Source organism: Epinephelus moara, chromosome 19, assembly GCF_006386435.1.
Source record: "Epinephelus moara isolate mb chromosome 19, YSFRI_EMoa_1.0, whole genome shotgun sequence".
Taxonomy (NCBI): domain Eukaryota; kingdom Metazoa; phylum Chordata; class Actinopteri; order Perciformes; family Serranidae; genus Epinephelus; species Epinephelus moara.
Genome location: NC_065524.1, coordinates 21,016,927 through 21,034,533, shown reverse-complemented (window position 1 = coordinate 21,034,533; position 17,607 = coordinate 21,016,927). Strand labels below are relative to the sequence as shown.

The following is a 17,607-nucleotide window of genomic DNA, read 5'->3' as shown; positions in this document are numbered from 1 at the left end:
AGGCGCGCAGAACATATGTGCTAGTTGTCTGTTGGCTGTTGTCTTTGTGGTGTAGGTGTGTTAAGGCCCAGACACCAAAACGACATCAAAGAACTACAGGCAACAACAGCTGTCTGTTGCATCTAGGGCTGCCCTCTAATAGTGGACTAAATGTTAGTCGACGAGAAAGGTAATTAGTCGGCAAGATTTCATTGGTTGCTTAGTTGCAGAAAAAAAATCCAAACAAACATGAAACTCTATTAGGAGCTGCGCCTGTCAAAATAAATAATCAAAACGTATATGACTGGACCATGTGGGAATTTAATTTCTAAAGGACAGACACAGGAAGTGTCCACGCTCAGCAGTCAGACAGGAGTCATGTATATTTCCAGGGCTGGTACCTGTGGTAATTCCACAGGCTAGTTAATAACATGTCGGGCAGGAAATCCAAAGTGTGGGGTCATTTTGAGAAGGTGAAGGACAAACCCAAGGTGATATGTAAACTGATCTTCATTGGTCGACTACAAACATGGCGTATCATCTGAAACATGGAAGTAGCTACATGCCCATTAGCCAGTTAGCATAATCATTACTGCTTTACCGACAGCGTCATTAACAGGCGGCTCACTCAGTGTGTGACGTGCACTTGTAGATAAGATATAGGCCTATATTAATGAAGGTTCATTAGTACGGTTTTGTATTTCTCTGTAATGTAGCACAGTGTTAACAATGTTACTGATACTATTCTTTCTCACACCTTGAACTCAAACCATTGTGTTGCCCTGCCCAAAATATATAATTTAATAATTAAATTAATATTGTAAACATGTGGGCGACAAGACGACTAATGGCCCAAATGATGACTATGGGTCGACAAGGAAAAATCTTAGATGGGGCAGCCCTAGTTGCGTTGCATCACGTCATGTACGTCTTAGCAAAAAATTGCACATAAACACACTGCAAAGACTACAACTGGCGGCCGACTAGCACATACGTTTTATGCCTGCATGAAAGGAAATAACTTTCTCATACCAGCAGGGGGTGGTTGTCTGTATTCATTATTTGAAAAGGGAAACCACAAGACCATCATGAAGCTAGTTAGCCAGTTAGCACATTAACAATATAATCCAATGTTGACAAAGCATATTAACTTTGCGCCAGTGAACAATAACACAAACCAGCACAAAACGTTTCTACCAAAGAGCTCAATAGCTTAAAAAAAACTTACACAATATTCAAAGGTCTCACAGCCTCTTGACTTTAGTTGTTTTTTTGCTTTTCTCACTTACGCTTCTCTTGTCGTCCACTTCGCTGAACTGCCACTAAGAGTGATTTCGTTCACCGACGGGCTCCGCCATCTGGAACGCTGATTCAACATGCTGAATTTGCCAGAAAAAAACAGACGAGGGTCAAAGGTTTAGGATATACCTCAAAGACTAGGGCGACAAAGGCTTAATGATGCCCAACACTGGCCAACGGCCGTCTTTCGGCTCGGTCTGTCAGGTCTTTCAGTGCAGAGCAGTGCAGTTTCAGTGCTTTTGGCTAAGACACAGCCAACATGATGCGATGCAACAGTCAGGTTCCGTCGCAACTCGTTCTATGATGTCGGTTTGGTGTATCTTGGCCATAACAGCCCCTTCTGCTAATATTGAACCTCTGACTTGCAAAGCGTCATGACTCTGCATGTCACACATATTTTTACCTTTTCCTGGATATGCTTTTGCCTTCATTTTTAACAGCTGTTATCTTTTTATTATTTTATGGGAAACCTAATTAGAGCCTGCTCTGACTTCTTCACGGATTTAGTTAAATTAAAAACACTGAAATGTTGAACTTCCCGTGTAACAGTATGACCTCATACTTTGATCTCTGGATTCTTATGGATTAAAAGTGTCTCAACCAGGCAGTCTGACTCATTGGCCCTATTTAGCTGAACACTGAACAGTATTTTTTATTCCCCTTGTTATTGTGCTCTTATTCCCTTAACTGTGCAGCTGAGGTTTGATTGCTGTATGGTTTTACTTTTCTTGAGTCCTTGACATGTTACTTGTTTACTTGCTTGTCTTTCTTTCTGTTTGTTGGTCTATATGGTATTTTGATTGGATCTCAAAGTGATGGTTGTTCCACCAAATGACATCTGTCTGTTTGGAGAGTTGAAGGCAAACGAGACAGGGTGAAAATAAATGCAGAGAAAGAATAGGGAGACAGACAGACAGGCAATTAGACAGGAAAACATGCAGACAGTCAGAGCTGCTGGGATTTAGGACCCCAGGTGATCCCCCAGCCAAAAAAAAATTTAGTTTTCTGTCCCACCAGTTCCCGTTGAAAGAATGAATTTATTGAGGGTTTCTTTTAATCAAGTTTTGAAATTTAAAAACAAAGGAAGAGTGTAGCATCACTCCGGCCATCTTGCACAAATAAAACTCCAGACTCATAACTGTTCTTTGTTTTATACACTATGTAATAATCATAGATCACAGGTCTGGCCATACATTCATCCATCCATCCCTCTGCCTGTGGCCAGCACTATACAGTTCCATACTGTGCTCTGCTTCTTCGATGCCTTGGCAGCAAATTAAGTTAAAGCCTCCGTGGAAAAAAGAAGCCCTTAAATGTTGCCATATGCAGGATTGCATGAGAACTTCCTGAGGAACACATGTTGTTCTGGGTCTCTCGGAGAGGTGTTGAGTCTGTGTAGTCTGTAGAGTGAGACACAGTATGGTGGACCACTCAACAATGATAACCCAAAACAGCAATTCATGATGGAGCATAATATTTTGTAAAAATGTCATATTTAAGACCTGTCAATTCTAAATGGGTCAGCGGTTGTTGGATACAATGTGACATGCTACATGGGGCAATCAGCTCCAACTAAATGTCGAATGTCAAAGTGCTGACATATTTGGACTTGACATTTTTGTGCAATATGTCTCTTTTTTCACCCGGTCGCAGACAAGCTGCTTTGCTGGCACATTTCTAAGTCTCACAGCTGGTAAAGCATTTCATGGCTGAAGAAGCAAAATGGAGATTTTAGGAATATTTTCTTTCATGGGAATCCAGAATCCAACATTGTTGTGATAAATGGTCTCTTTCAATAAAGATTCTGATGTTTGATTTACCCTCGTGTTTAAAGGTTCAGTGTGTATGATTCAGGGGGATACTATATTGGCAGAAATGGAATATGATATAACACGTATGTTTTCTTTGGTGTATAATCACCTGAATAAAGAGTAGGGATGGGCATGAGTACTCGAGTGCTCGTTTGGATGTCAGTATTCATTCAACATATAGAGTACTCATCGGGGCCCCACCCACATGTGATCATTATTTTTCTTATCTTACACACACACACACACACACACAAACACACACACACACAGTTGATGGGGCTACCTTTTAGCATCACATGGCTAATGTTACCCAATGTTATTTAACGGGTTTAATGGTGTCAGTGTGAGTTTGTGTGGACCCTTAAACAGCTTGGTGTTGGATGTTAACCGCTGCTGCTGTGTTAGCTCTTGCTTGCCAGGCAGAAGTTGAACTAACCTCGAGGAGATCGGTTCCAGAGATGGTCCTTCAGTGCTGCGTCTAACCTGTGTAACGTTAACAGGAGCAACAGCAAGTTTGCTGATTTTTCTTGTTACGTTTACTAGTCTAATTGAGGCCTGGTTGTCCAATAAATGAATTCTAAATTACACTTGTTTTCCGTTGTTGCTCAATTTACACCCCTATTATAATGTTAGGCCAGTACTCGAGTACTCTATAATAATTTAACGCAAGTACTCAAATATGAAAGTCACATGAAATGTCCAGCCCTACCACAGAGTCCACCATCTTGCACTGCCATGTATTACAGTTGCCCATTCACATGGCTATTCGCATCTTTGTGTTGATTAGCAGCCCCTCCACAACAAACAGCATCGGAATAACACTGATACTGAAACTGCTTTATTCAGTGTATTTTTCTTTTTGTTTTAGAGAAAAAGAGACCCAGATACTTCTGCTCTCTGTAAAAAAAAAAAAAAAAATCCCCCCGTGTCTGGATTTTAAGTAATTAGCAGACATTAGCAGTTACTGGGCTAGGGGCTCGTCTGTGATGAGCCAAACGGCATCAGAGAAACACTGATTTGTAAATCGAAACTGCTTCATTCAATGTTTTTACTAGTTTTAATCAACTGGTTCATTTCTTTTGGAGAGGAAGAGACCTCTGTGGATTATTCAAAAACCTCTTGGACAATGAATACTGAATGAATCCTAACCTGAAGTTCACACTTGGCACACGGGAGAAGTTTCAGCTGGTTGCAATCTGCAGTCCTCGATGCAAGATGCCACCATATCCCACACACTGTTCCTTTAACTATGGTGGAGTTTGATGTTCAGTCAGATCAGATCTTTAAAACTTCCATTCCACACCTGCCTGCTTTTGCATTGTATGTTAAAACAACTATTAGGTGAATTCTGTGTCGAGCATTAAGATAGAATGAACCCATACTGTCAACAAACTAATGCCAAATGTGTGTCTGTGTGTGTGCGTATGTGTTGCTGTTGTTCTTACAGGATTACTGGTTCTCTCTGCTCTTCAAGCATCTGGTTGGTCCGAGGGTTTTAGCTGTGCGTGTGGCTGGACTGCAGAGGAAGCCGCAACCAGGACGAGTCATACGAGACAAGCTACGCATCTACGCCCACTGTACCAGCTACTCCAAGTATGTGCTACAGCCAAACCACCTTGGATTAGTTTGTAACCTGCACTTTAACACAGCGAGAGTGTGCACATCATTATGTACAGTACTTTGATTTTTAGTTTTTCATTTGAAGCTGACAGATGACAAAGCACACATCCTCTCGGCCTCTCAGTGATGTGTAGCAATACTTGAATGTCCTTGAAGATTTAGATGGGAAACAGACTGCGGCGGTTTTATCTTTTCCTACTCCCTGTGTCCTTCTGCACACACACCTGAGGCTCAGTGTCTGGTGGGGAAGAACAAAATCCCCAACCAGCCCATTTGGCTTCCCATAAATAAGCAGACCGCAGACACCCACTCATTCACAGCTCACAGCCTATAAAACTTAACAGGTATCACTTATCAGGTGTGTGGGTTCTGTCTCTCTGCCGTCAAAGAGCCGCTGAAAGGTGCGCCGGGCCTTTATCCCATCTCGGATTGGCTGGAGGGGGGTATTGGAGGGGGAGGGACAATAAGGCAGTCTGTGCCGGGAGGAGATAAAGACTGCCACCATGGCCTGTTCAAGGTTATCATTTAACCCAGGCCAGTGGCTGTCAGCACCAGGCTAGACTTACGGCCTTACTCTAGACGGGGCTCGTTTACAGGTGGAGCATCTCAGAAAAACTGCACAGATAGATGGTTCGATAACTGGGCAGGAGTTGCATAACCAACACACACACGAGGCCCGATGACAATGCGTGCAAATATTTGAAATACTTTTCAACAAGTGTATTCACTCAGCCACATGGTATGTATGGTGAAGTTGGGAGTAAAGAGATGCCCATGGCATGCAGTGCCGCTCAGCTCCACTCAATGCACCAATCAGCCATGGACTCATGTGATTAGACAGTGAAGCCCTGAAGCTGAATCCAAAGTTTCAGTTGCGATTATTTCTGCCACTTTGTGGTTTTCCACAGACAGCCCTTAAGTGGACGAGCCATTGTAGTCATAGTGGTTTGAGTGTACTGTGTAAGACAGCAAAGACTGTAAATGTGCTCAGGCAGTCAGTGGTTTGAAAAGTCTTTGCAGATTAGACATTTGACTTTCACTGACCTTTTACCCCTTTTAGCGGTTTGCATGGCATTTTTTTCCACTTTCCAGCGACGCTCTGACATCAAACAGCATCAACACATGTTTATGTTCCTGGTTTGGATCGCTAAGAACCTCATCATCTGAAAGGCCTGAGAGGTTATTATCTCCACCTCCATCTAACATCTGATCTATCACTCGGAGCCATGCTCCACGTTTCTCAGAGACAAGGCTCCAAGAGTTTAACCCAGAGCCAGACTCACGGCGTTCCCATACACACAGTATTTCTCCCAGTAAATATATTGAATATCGGCAGTCTTGCAGGGTTGATGAAATAAATGTCTCACCGTGAGCCCAAAGGAACAAAGATAAACACTGAACCAAAAACCAAGATTGCTTTAAAGATATGAGATTTTGGAGGTGGCGACTGGGAGAGATGTCTACCAGCACTGACCCTGAACACCAAGGCAGACATGTGGTATTCACTACAGCTGTGTTGTCTTTGTCCTCATATCTGGGCCCTTATTAGATTTTATCATGTTTGTCTTATCTGTCTCGCAAAGTTATTTACCTCTGGCCAGTATCCCTATCAAGTTGTGTCCCCAGTGCTTTGCTTTCAGGAGAGCGACTCAAACACTGTTGTCTGTGTAACTCAAGAAGCGCTGCCCGTCGCATTCACACCCTTCATCTGACCCTGGGCTAAGCAGTGACAGCGTTTTAATATTGAACACTGTACGAGAGAAGCAGATCTTTGCATCAGATAGCCCTTAAAGGGATGATAACTGCTTTGAAATTGAAAAGTGGTTTATTGTGGTTCATACTAAATATAGATGATAACTTGCTGCTTAATAGAATTCCATTCTTGAGCATGCTTTATCTTTCTTTATTATTTTTCTGCAAGCCTTTTGATCCAGATTAGATCAAGAGGCTGTGGTTTGATCCTTTCACTATATGTGATAAAATATCAAAGGCTTTCCTCTCTTTGTAGTCATCTTTAATTATAGAGAATTTTATTCAGCATGGCAACGTAGTATATAATGAATCCCCATTAACAGATGTGGAGAGGAGCCTTTTTTCTCCCTGATTGTCTTCACAAAGTAAAGAAAAATTAATGCGATGTTTGTCATCTTCTTTACGGCACCAGTCATAACTATGTGAGGGGGTCCATAACAATCTACATCATCAACCTGCATCGGTCGCGGAAGAAAATCAAGTTGGCGGGGACGTTACGGAACAATACGGTCCATCAGTACCTGCTGCAACCCTACGGCACTGATGGACTGAGAGCCAAGTTAGTATTTCTCTCCTTCTCATGCACATACACACACATATGCACATGCACGCTGGCATTGAAAAATTGTTTTCTGTCCAAACAACAGTGTGAGTTTCTTACAGTGTCCAGTTTTATTCATTTGTGCGGATCAAACAAGACATTTCCAGGGTATAAGTAGATCTCTCTACTGCCAAAAGGGTTCTTGTGAATTATAAATCAATCCAGAGTTATCAATCAAAATCTTAAAGACTTAATACTGAACACATTGAACTGTTTGGGTCCAAAAAGGCCGTCGATGCACTTTTTTACTTCAAAATATGTTTAAATAATTGTCAAAATATTGTTCATTATTATATTATATTGTCGTCCACATGTTTATGGAGATTTAATATAAAAAAATAAAATCAATAAACAAATTCGGGACAAAATGTGGTCACTTTTTATTTTGTCTGTCCTGTAAAGTCAGTCAAATGTCACCTACGCCCCTCTGGCTCTCACCCTTCGATTTAAAAAACATTTTTCCTCTAATGATGAAAACTGTGGTCGAAGCTGTTTTCAAAAAGTAATTATTTTTGCAAAGGTGTGAAAGGCGCTGAGATGAGAAAGAATTTCATAAACAGCTTTATGGGTCTCAAATTATTTTATTTTTTCCAACCTTAATAGGGTGTTAAACAGCAGCGCTTCACACGCTGCAGTGAAATCATTTTAAGACAACAATGGGTGTTGGACGTGAGCTGTAATTCACGCCGAGTCGGCAGGTTGTGTGAATACACAGCACAAAACTTGTAGCTGAATGCTGACACGCAAAATCTTCTTAGATTGTTGATATCTTAGGACAACATGAGGAATAATACAAAAAGATTAAAAGCAAATAAAGAATAAACCCTTATCATTTTTCAATGAAGCACCGTTACTCAGATTGTCATGATAAACTGCTTTCCTGAAACTGAAACATGCCAACCTAGTTTTATAAGGAATCACTGACTGAGCCTTTTGTTTGAGTGTGTTTTTATAGCCTGCAGAAGATGTTTTATCAGTGAATTTTTATTCCCTATCGTATATTTTGGCCATTCTAGTTCTCAATTCTGTTCATATTTTTTACTGTGATGTATTACACTTCATGTATCGAGGTAATATAAGTCATATTGCTTAAAAATAACCTGTAAAATATAAATGTATGCTTTCTGTCTCTTCCTCTCTCCTTTAAGCCTCTGGCCTGTTATTCTGACTTACACTTAAGCCTTAAATTCTGGAATAACAGTCTAATGATTCAGGACCGTGTGTGTGTCCATGTGTTATACGATACCGACATACGGCCTTAATGGCGGCTCAGGCATGATCCCTCAATAACAGCGTAATGATGGAGGATGTTTTAGGTGTTAGAACAGGATTGCAAGGCAGTTAATAGGAGAGAAAGCTAACGATGGGCCTTTTTCAGGCCTTAAGTGCTTTCCTCTACCGCAGGGAGCACAGGGAGACTTTTTATGAAGAATTTAGCAACACCAGATGTCTATAAACGTGTCTGAGTAGTGGGACTTTTTAAGTTGGCCAAGTATTCAGGTCCGTGCATGTTCAGGGAGCTCTGAGCAACTCAGTTTGATTCATAACTTCTCCTCATTGAGCATAATTTTATTTGATATTTTATTGAATTTGAGGTTCACATAAAAATATCCAGAGTCCTCACCTTAATCCTTAAATTCTTGAGAACTTTACAGTAAAACAATATAATAAAAAAGGGTTACTACTAACAGCAGCACTTCAAGGTTGAAAAGTTGTGTTAAAGGTGATAAAACAGTATAAAAACTTTATTCTTTTCAGAACATGATTTATTATGTCACACATACTTTAACACTTTTTATTTATTGAGTTGAGGATCATAACAATACAAAATAAAGGGCTCGGTCTCTTCATATGCCTTCCCTTTTCAACCTATTCCCTAACTTACACAGAACACATTTCCTGCATTTGCGGGAAAAAATACATATATATAAGATTTTTTTTTTATTATTTATTTTTTTTTTTTCCCCCCCATAAGTGTGGGAAATGTTACGGGAAAAAAAATAGAAATAAAAATATATATATATATAAAAAAAAAATTCGTAAGCGGGGGAAATGTGTTCTATATGACCAAACCAAACCAAAAACAAACAAACAGAAAAAAATCAAAACAAACAAAACAAAACAAAAATAAAAAAAAATAAAAATAAATAAATGAGTAAAGGTTCACAGCATTACAGTTCTCAGGGGTAATCGAGTACATTTTAGAGGTAGTGGCATATTGAACACAAAAACCTACACGGAGATGTGTTTCAAGACCTCAGTCCATGCTAGTCCATACAGCCCACGCCTCAGGGCCCGGGCCCCGTCATTTCTACAATATAGTCCAGAAAAGGGTCCCAAATGTGAATAAACTTGAATGGCTGGTCCTTCTAAAGGTCTAAGTTCCATGGTGCTCCGGATCCAATATGAAACTGTATGAACAGTATCTGAAATCCACTAAAGAAGAACACACCTCCTTACACTAAATAGTGAAGAGGGGCTAAGGTTCAGAGCTACTGACTGTATCCCAAGAATGCAAAACAAAGGTTCAACAGTTATTTTTGTCTTAAAAATAATTTCGATTTCTTTACACACTTTGACCCAGAAGTCATTAATAAGGGGGGCAGAAATACGAAGCTCTAGAAATTTTACACTTATTGCAGTGTTTTGAAAGCGAAGGATTGAACTTGTTGTTAGTCTGGAGTTTATATACAACCTTAAACTGCAACTCCTTAGCTTTGTTGGTGTATAAACCTTTAACACTCTTAAACACATTTTAAGGGTAAAGACGAACAAGGTATTTTTAAAATAAAAATAAAAAAATTGAAGGTTCTCCTCATGTTGACTGTTATGCAGGAAGCTTTATGATATTTTCATGCTGTATTTTTTTAAATCATAATAATTATTGTGCAATATTTTTGTGATGATTACCCTTATTCACCCCATAATCCATTTGCAAAAGAGTGCACCTTAAATTACAACTGACATGTGACGTGTGATAACTACTCTTTAATATTCTTTGATATTATAAATGTTTTCTCATCGTAAAATTATGCCTGAATATTATCAGAATTAGAATAAAGTCTTTTGCCAAGTAAGTGTTTGGTGCTTACAATAAACATGTTAAGAGGAAATAAAAGTACAACAACATAAATATATATAAATATGAAAAATATATATTATAAAAGTACTGTAACAAATATGTACAATATAACTGTTTTAGAATGATGTCCCGCTAACTAATAGAAAAAGGAGTGAATGTATGAAGCTGTTAATAACCTCTGCAATAAACAGCTGTGATGCAGCTCGTTCTGTCCTCTGTTCGAAGAAAGTAAATCATCTCCCCCGAGAGCAAAAAGGAAAATAAAACATTTTTAGCTGTTTGCAATAAGCCAATTTACTTTTTTTAGACTGTGAAATCTGGTTGTCATATTAAAGTACTATAACAACATGTGTCTGAACCAATAGTACTTGAATGGAACATGACAAACTAGATTATATCAAAAAATATTTTGAACAATTTCTCACTTTTTAGAACTGTGTTTCAGATGTTCTTGTCAGTGCTGTGAAGGTTTTTGCAGCTTTGTAACACGTACTGCAAAGAGCAGGAGTAGTGATTGTTGCATAAGATGAATATTTTCTTTGCTTTGCTCTTTGAAATGTACTATCTTAGTGCAGCTGACTCCCAACTGTGCAGGTTTCACTTATGCAGCTGTGATATTGCAATTGTTGAAACAACAGCACCCCCAAGTGTACAAGTGACAGAATCAAACCCTCTCAGACTGAGGGTGTATTTTGCCATCTTTTGTTGGTGAGTTAAAAACTTCATGAGCTGCCTCGTCTTTATTTCTCATTTTTCTACACCTACCAGTTTTATGTGTCAGGAGGCAGGTAAAGAATTAACACCTCCTTACCTCCTGTCCTCTTCTCTTTGCAGATTTGTCCAGCTGAACGGGGAGAAGCTGCTCATGGTGGACAACGAGACATTCCCGGAGTTTAAGCCTAAGACACTGAGGGCTGGACGGACAATAGCCATGCCTCCCATGACCATAGGCTTTTATGTCATCAAAAACATTAACGCATACGCCTGCCGAAGATAACACTGATCCGTCGCCCCTGTGCCGCAGGAGTGATGCTCAGATGTCCACCAAACCACAGACCCTCTGACAGCTCGACCCAAAGCTTTAACAACGATGTGGCTTTTACATTTTTTACGAACACAGGGATGTCAGAATACCACTTTCACATTTTTGTCTCTTCAGTAGAGTGGACATTCAGCTTGAAGACAGATCGGTCCTCTGGTTTAACAGCAGCCTCTTCAAGCATTATTTCAATGGTAATAATTAAGCTAGAAAGAAACTCTCTCTTCTCTTGTTGTCTTCTCTGGTCCAACAAAGAAATACTTGCCCAGAAACCTTAAAGGGCTGCACTGAACACTTTCACTTCTCACCAACAACTCCTCATATGCTACAGGACCTGTATGACTGTTTTGTGGCTTTGTATGAAGCTATGCGATATCAGTCCACATTCTCTGACTTGATTAAGCTATATTTTCTTCTCTTGGAGTTTTGTTATCTCCGTGTCTGCCAAGAGTTTTCTTTTCTCTTCTCTTTCACTGACCGACTGAGAGAAAACTCTGAACAGGCAACATTTCTGAAGCCTACACAAGTCAACTTCAGTTTGACTTGATCCTTTCCACAAAGAGAAAAGGCCGTGGCGTGCGTAAGGTCGTGCTTTGTGTGTGTGCGTGTGCGTGTGTGTGTATGTGTGTGTGTGTTTTATTGATAAAGCTACTGATGTGTCTGTCCAGTCTGTTTTGCCTCTGAAACTAATCGTTTATTCTCTTGCCATATCGAGTGGCTTAAAGGGGAAATCTGTTATTTCTTACGGCTGTTTTTGCAGAGAGTACGATATCCAGGATGCGTCTCTAGAGCTGTGTTGCAGCGATGTGCACCTGGAGAACAATGTGAACCCATCTGTAACATCTGTCCTCACATGCAGCCTGCATCAACACAAAATCTACATTTTGCTCTCACTTCCAGAATCATAAACTACCAGTTTTTCAGGTGTATTTTATCCTTTTAATCTCACTATCTTCAGTGTGATCTTACATTTTATAATCCTCTTATGCTGCTAGGGTTTTTTGTACTAAATATACATGATATATTTTACATAATTTTGTACAGATTTACTGTCGTATATTATTAGATGATGTATTGTACATAAAAGAAGAGTGACGGAAATAAGCTCGATATGTTTACTTACATACAGTATACACCTAATTTATATGATTAAATACTTTGCTATGTCTTTATATTTCTTTTATAAGAGTTACGCTAGTGGTACTAATGCCCCGACTTTAAAGAAAAATTTAAAATAATTTGTATTGTACTGAATAACAGGGTGGCTGGTTTAAGATGCAAATGTCATGGGTGCAGGTTTTTTTTATTGTATTTTATTTCTTTTAAGATGGTTTACCCCTGTTTGAGATTAATTTTAGTTCAGTTTTATAATATTTTAACCATTTTATTTAAAGATTGGATTGTTATTCTTTAGACTAAAACAACAGAGTGAGTAAAAATGTCATGTGTTCTGTATTGACGTGAATAAGAACAATGGTAACATTTCTACACTCACATGGTGGAAGATAAGCAGGAGCAGAAGCCCCGACATGTTAAATATAAATAATATTTGTCGTCTGAATGTGTTCATAGTTAATGTAGAGATGTTCATATTTCTTTTGGAGAGCATTATTTTAATATGTAAAGTGTGCCTATATATTATTTTTTCTTAAAAAAAAAGTTTACATTGATAATAAACACCTATAAATACCTACAAAGTTGTATTTGTTCTGTATGTGAATGCAGTCCTACTTTAGTTTGTCAACTGGTCAGACGAAATTAAATGTTGCTTGTAAACTAAAAGAGTATTTGGAGAGAAGTTCTACTTCTGTATAAACAGCCGAGTCGCAAAAAAGGATCACTTGTATGTCAATTACTCACCAGTGTTACGCTGAACTTGTGAGGAAAACTCTGCTTTTCTCACGTCTCAGTGAAGAACGAAGAATCCAAAAACAGATAAATTAACAATTCCAAAAATGGTGAACATTCTTCAATTCACATGCATTTTCTGTTAAAATACTGTAAATGCATACAATAAGCGCACATGGGCAAGTGCGTTTGAACTCTGCTCGTGCTTTCCATCAGCAGATTTCAAAAGCAAGCACTTGCCAAGGCGCGCTCCTTGTCGGTGTGTGAGACTGTTTATGCACAAGTGTTTTAAATGGTAACATTTTAGAGAAGAGGCATGTGTTTGGGAAGTACGGCTGGATAAATGAGACTTGAATTGTACTGCATGAGTTGTATAAATGTTTGGATATTTTGATGTATGTTGTTGTTTTTAAACCCAACTCCCTTTTACTTAAATTCAGTCTCAGTTTTTGGATTCTTCGTTCACCGTTAAGACATGCGAGAAAAGCAAAATTTTCTTAATGAATTCAGGGTAACACTGACATTTTTGTGGGTGAAGTATTCCTTTAACTTTGAGCAATGCAGCTACACTCCAGCAGGTTTCCTTGAGACCATGTGCGTCTGCAGATCCCTGTTACATCTTGAGAAGAAGAAGAAAGACATAAGAGGATATGATGTATGTCTTCACAGGAGCACAAAGAAAAGCAAATATACCCTCCTACAGAAAGAGCCTATAAATAGAAACTGCCAAATTCCAGCAGCATCCTAAAACAAAAGTACCGCGGTATTAAAGCCACCATCGTTAGCGCACTCACTCACTCACTGACACACACACACACACATACACAAACTACTACACTCCGAGGCCCCAGATGTGGAAGCAGCTGGGGCGAGTCTTTGTAGTGGAAAGAGTGCTGTCTTGTCACTGCATGAGGCAGCAGCTGATGGGAAACATGAAGCTTCAGACCTCAGCTTTGGCCCTGACAGGCTGAACCTGGGCCAGACCTGGCTCAGTGTCTGCTGATGCATAGACAACGAGGATCTGCTCGGTTGGATCACATAGACGGGACATGAAGGATCTCGTGTGCCCTTAGACTAAAGGGCTCGTTCAGTTTCTCCCAGACGTGCGTGGCATGTGAGAGCTGCTCTGACTTCTGTAGCAAGTGAGACGGGGGCTTGAACTGTACTGACGATTCATAACAATGAGTCATTAACACTGCCGGCCCTTCAAGAGCCGTGATCCAAAGCATGTACCTTTAATTACATTTTTGTTTTAAGTTCCATTCATAGGAAATGGGCTCTTTGCTTTCATGTAAGTAGCAGAAATGTTTGGTCTCAGAAATGAACTTCAGGAACAGACTCCTCTCGCATGTGGTTTGCTTCAAACACGCCAACGTTGTTGACACATAAGAATCAAACCAGACTCGTTAACACCTGGTTCATTTAATCGGACGTCTTGAGAAGAGGAAAATATTATTCATCATATCATGAAGGCCATACGTGTATGCACAAATATTACATGAATGTGCGGACATGCTTTATTTTTAAAGCAGACATGCTAATGTACAGAAAGAACATGAACTGGGCTGCACTGTCTCAAGGAGATTGGTCGAAATTGGTTGTCAGTATTACTTTAAAACGTTCTTGGATCAGCCACGTGAAAATTTAACAGTAGGGCAAAACATAATCTAAATAATTCCTAGTCTGAAACTTAAATCAAAAGTATGTTTGTTGAGTAAATTGAGTCTGTGACCTGTATGTAATAACTGACCAAAGCGATATCGATCAGCGAGGCCTTGGTGAACTCCCCGACATCCAGACCAGGATCTTATCAAGCCGACCCATAGAAACGGTTTTGTTTGACAAACTTTGCTTCACATAAACCTGTACCTTGTGATAACAACTGCTGAGCGTCACTTCCTCTGACAAAATCTAATTGTGTTGTGATTTAGGCGGGACTGCGCCGTGTCTGGCCACTTCTGCGTGACAGTGCCTCCTTAGTGGAGGTAACTGCTACCCTGGCCTGCCTTACACTGTTTACACTCAGTGATCCATTTTGAGACATGCAAGGCCCCCTCGCCCTGTTAGCATACACTGAGGATTTCATGATGTTTACTCTGTATATACAGGAGTCAGCTTAAATAAGACTTCCATGAATGCCGGATCCCCAGAAAACTGATGGACTAGATTAGACTTTGGCCCACAACGTGGAACTCTCTTGGCATTTTGGACCATTTTGACCCGAGCAAGGTTAATAAAACATAAATATTTATGTTACTATGGGGTTCTCTGCTCCGCTCAGAAGCCAAGCATACAGTCGGCGCTGAATATTGTGATACAACACAGATTTGTTGTAGCCATCAAAATGTTCTCTGAGAAACAGGCTGGTGTGTGTTTGTGTATATTTATATGTGATGTACGTCTGCTACAAGGTGCTCCATGGATGAAAAAACTATGAGATGAAACTAAATATTACATGTATAGTGTATTCTGATTTTTCCTCTGCCTTACAGTATATAATAGTAATGATTTTTGTTTGTTTGTTTTTTACCCATCGTAGGCTATTTATGTTTTGTGTTACTGTGTTTACTCTGCATATAATTTTTTACAATGGGATTACTTTAAGAACAGATAATTTGTGACCTGAGTGTTGGTACTAATTAACATATTTAGATACATGTATGTCGTAGAAAAGTTTAAAGCAATTAAATTTGATTCATAACTTCTCCTTATTGATCAGACTTTGTTATTTGATATACTGTGAACGTTTGAACAACCCCTGTTCAATATTCCTGCACATGCTGCACAAAACTGCTAAGCTAAACAATTTTTATATCATCTTTCTCAGATTTATTGTAAATTCTCTATTCTATATTTATGTTCCTGACTGTTTTCCTATATTTCTTTATTAATTATCTTTTTAATTATTTATTTTATTAATACTGTATGTTTATTACACAAAGGCAAACTCCCTGTGAGTTTAGTTTAGCTTAGTTTAGTTTAGTTGCACCTACATGCATACAAAATACAGGATGAAGAGATTAAAAGTTAAAACACTGTGCAGGAGAGGTTAGCAGACAAAAATGGCTTATTAAGTTACCTTTTAAATAACAACAATCATACATAAAAAGAAAAAGGTAAAAGCAAAGATTGTATAATTGAACAAGAGCTCCAGACTTAGAAGTAATACAAAATTGTTAGAGATGTACAATTACAAAAACAAAACATTACAGGTCTTTTCAAATTAGAGTCCTCTTCTGATGTTTTTTCAATAACAATAATGTAGCTGAGTAAAAAGCAGATATAGGTGCTGTATGAATACTGTTGACGTATCAAATGATCAATCCACAGAGAAACACACACAGTGCTTCATTCAGAAACTTTTGCCTTTAAACAGGCCGTGAGAACTTCTGTAAAATTGTGATGTCACAACTGTAATAGATAATGGTAGGAACTGCTGCTACAGTGCCGTTACAATCATTCCCTGGCAGCAGTGACGGCTCAGAGGCGTCGAGGGGTGCATTCTGAATCGCATACTTTTATGTGCTGTTGTATGCAGTATGGACACAACTGGGATAAACTACTTTCTCATAACATTGCACACTGAACTTTGACCTTCCTGTTTTAATATCCATTACCTTGGAGATCAAACGCCACTCACCCAGTTTGCCAGAGACAGAGATTAACCCGGAGAATTCTGCTGTTGTTACTGTGCAATGTATGTAGTTCAACATTAAAGATATAACTGCTCAGATTGTTGATTCTAACAGATTAGATTTGCATTGGTTAAATTACATCCGCATTTCTCTTTCATTGTAATTTTTGTAGTTATGTCCTTTTGTTGTTTGTGATATTTATTATTTTGTTCACCTAAACAATCAATATTCCTATTATTAATATTTGACTGGTCATCAGTTAGGCTGCTTGAACATGCTGGCGCTGTCAGTTGTCAAGCTGTCATCTGTTTGCATCTCAGTCAATGTGATGTATCGTCCGCTGCGCAGAGGATTGTGGGTCAGAATAGCCAGAGAAGCATGCTGGCTTGCAAACTGCAAAATCAGACCATCCTGGTATTTTTGCCATACTGCATTTTACATACTATGCACAGGGACATTCTTAATCTTTTTCTGGCATACTATATAACAGTGGTTCCATACTCTGCTGCCAGAATCTTGACTCGGACTAGAAAACATGACCACATCACACGGATCCTGTCATACCTACACTGGTTACCTGTTGTCTTTAAAATTGATTTTAAGATTTGCTCTGAGTTATATAACAGATCTTTTATTGCCCTATGTTCCCTCTCGCACCCTGAGATCCTTAGATGCATCTTTTCTCGTTGTTTCGAGGTCTAGATTAATTCACAAAGGTGATAAAGCCTTTGCAGTCAGAGCTCCATGACTTTGGAATAACCTGCCTGAGGAGATCAGGACTGCAAACTCTCATCTTTTAAATCACTTCTGAAAACCTACTTGTTTAAAATTGGCTTTCGTTGATTTTAACTGCTTTATTATTTTGTGTTTTACTCTGTTTTGTGTATTCTGTTTATATTGCTTCTATCTTATTTTATTTGCTTTGTCTTTTATTCGGTGAA

At 39.1% G+C, this 17,607-nt stretch overlaps 1 protein-coding gene across 1 annotated transcript in view; it reads left to right on the top strand.

Annotated features, from left to right (window-relative positions):
* The window catches only part of hpse2 (heparanase 2), an 80,190-nt gene extending 67,192 nt beyond the window's left edge, over nt 1-12,998 (top strand). Inside the window, exons 10-12 of the mRNA XM_050071228.1 lie at nt 4,537-4,682; nt 6,874-7,020; nt 10,979-12,998. Coding sequence (XP_049927185.1) covers nt 4,537-4,682; nt 6,874-7,020; nt 10,979-11,141 — 456 coding nt within the window. The 3' untranslated portion in view covers nt 11,142-12,998. The remainder of the gene's footprint in view (nt 1-4,536; nt 4,683-6,873; nt 7,021-10,978) is intronic.
* The last annotated feature ends 4,609 nt before the right edge of the window (nt 12,999-17,607 follow it).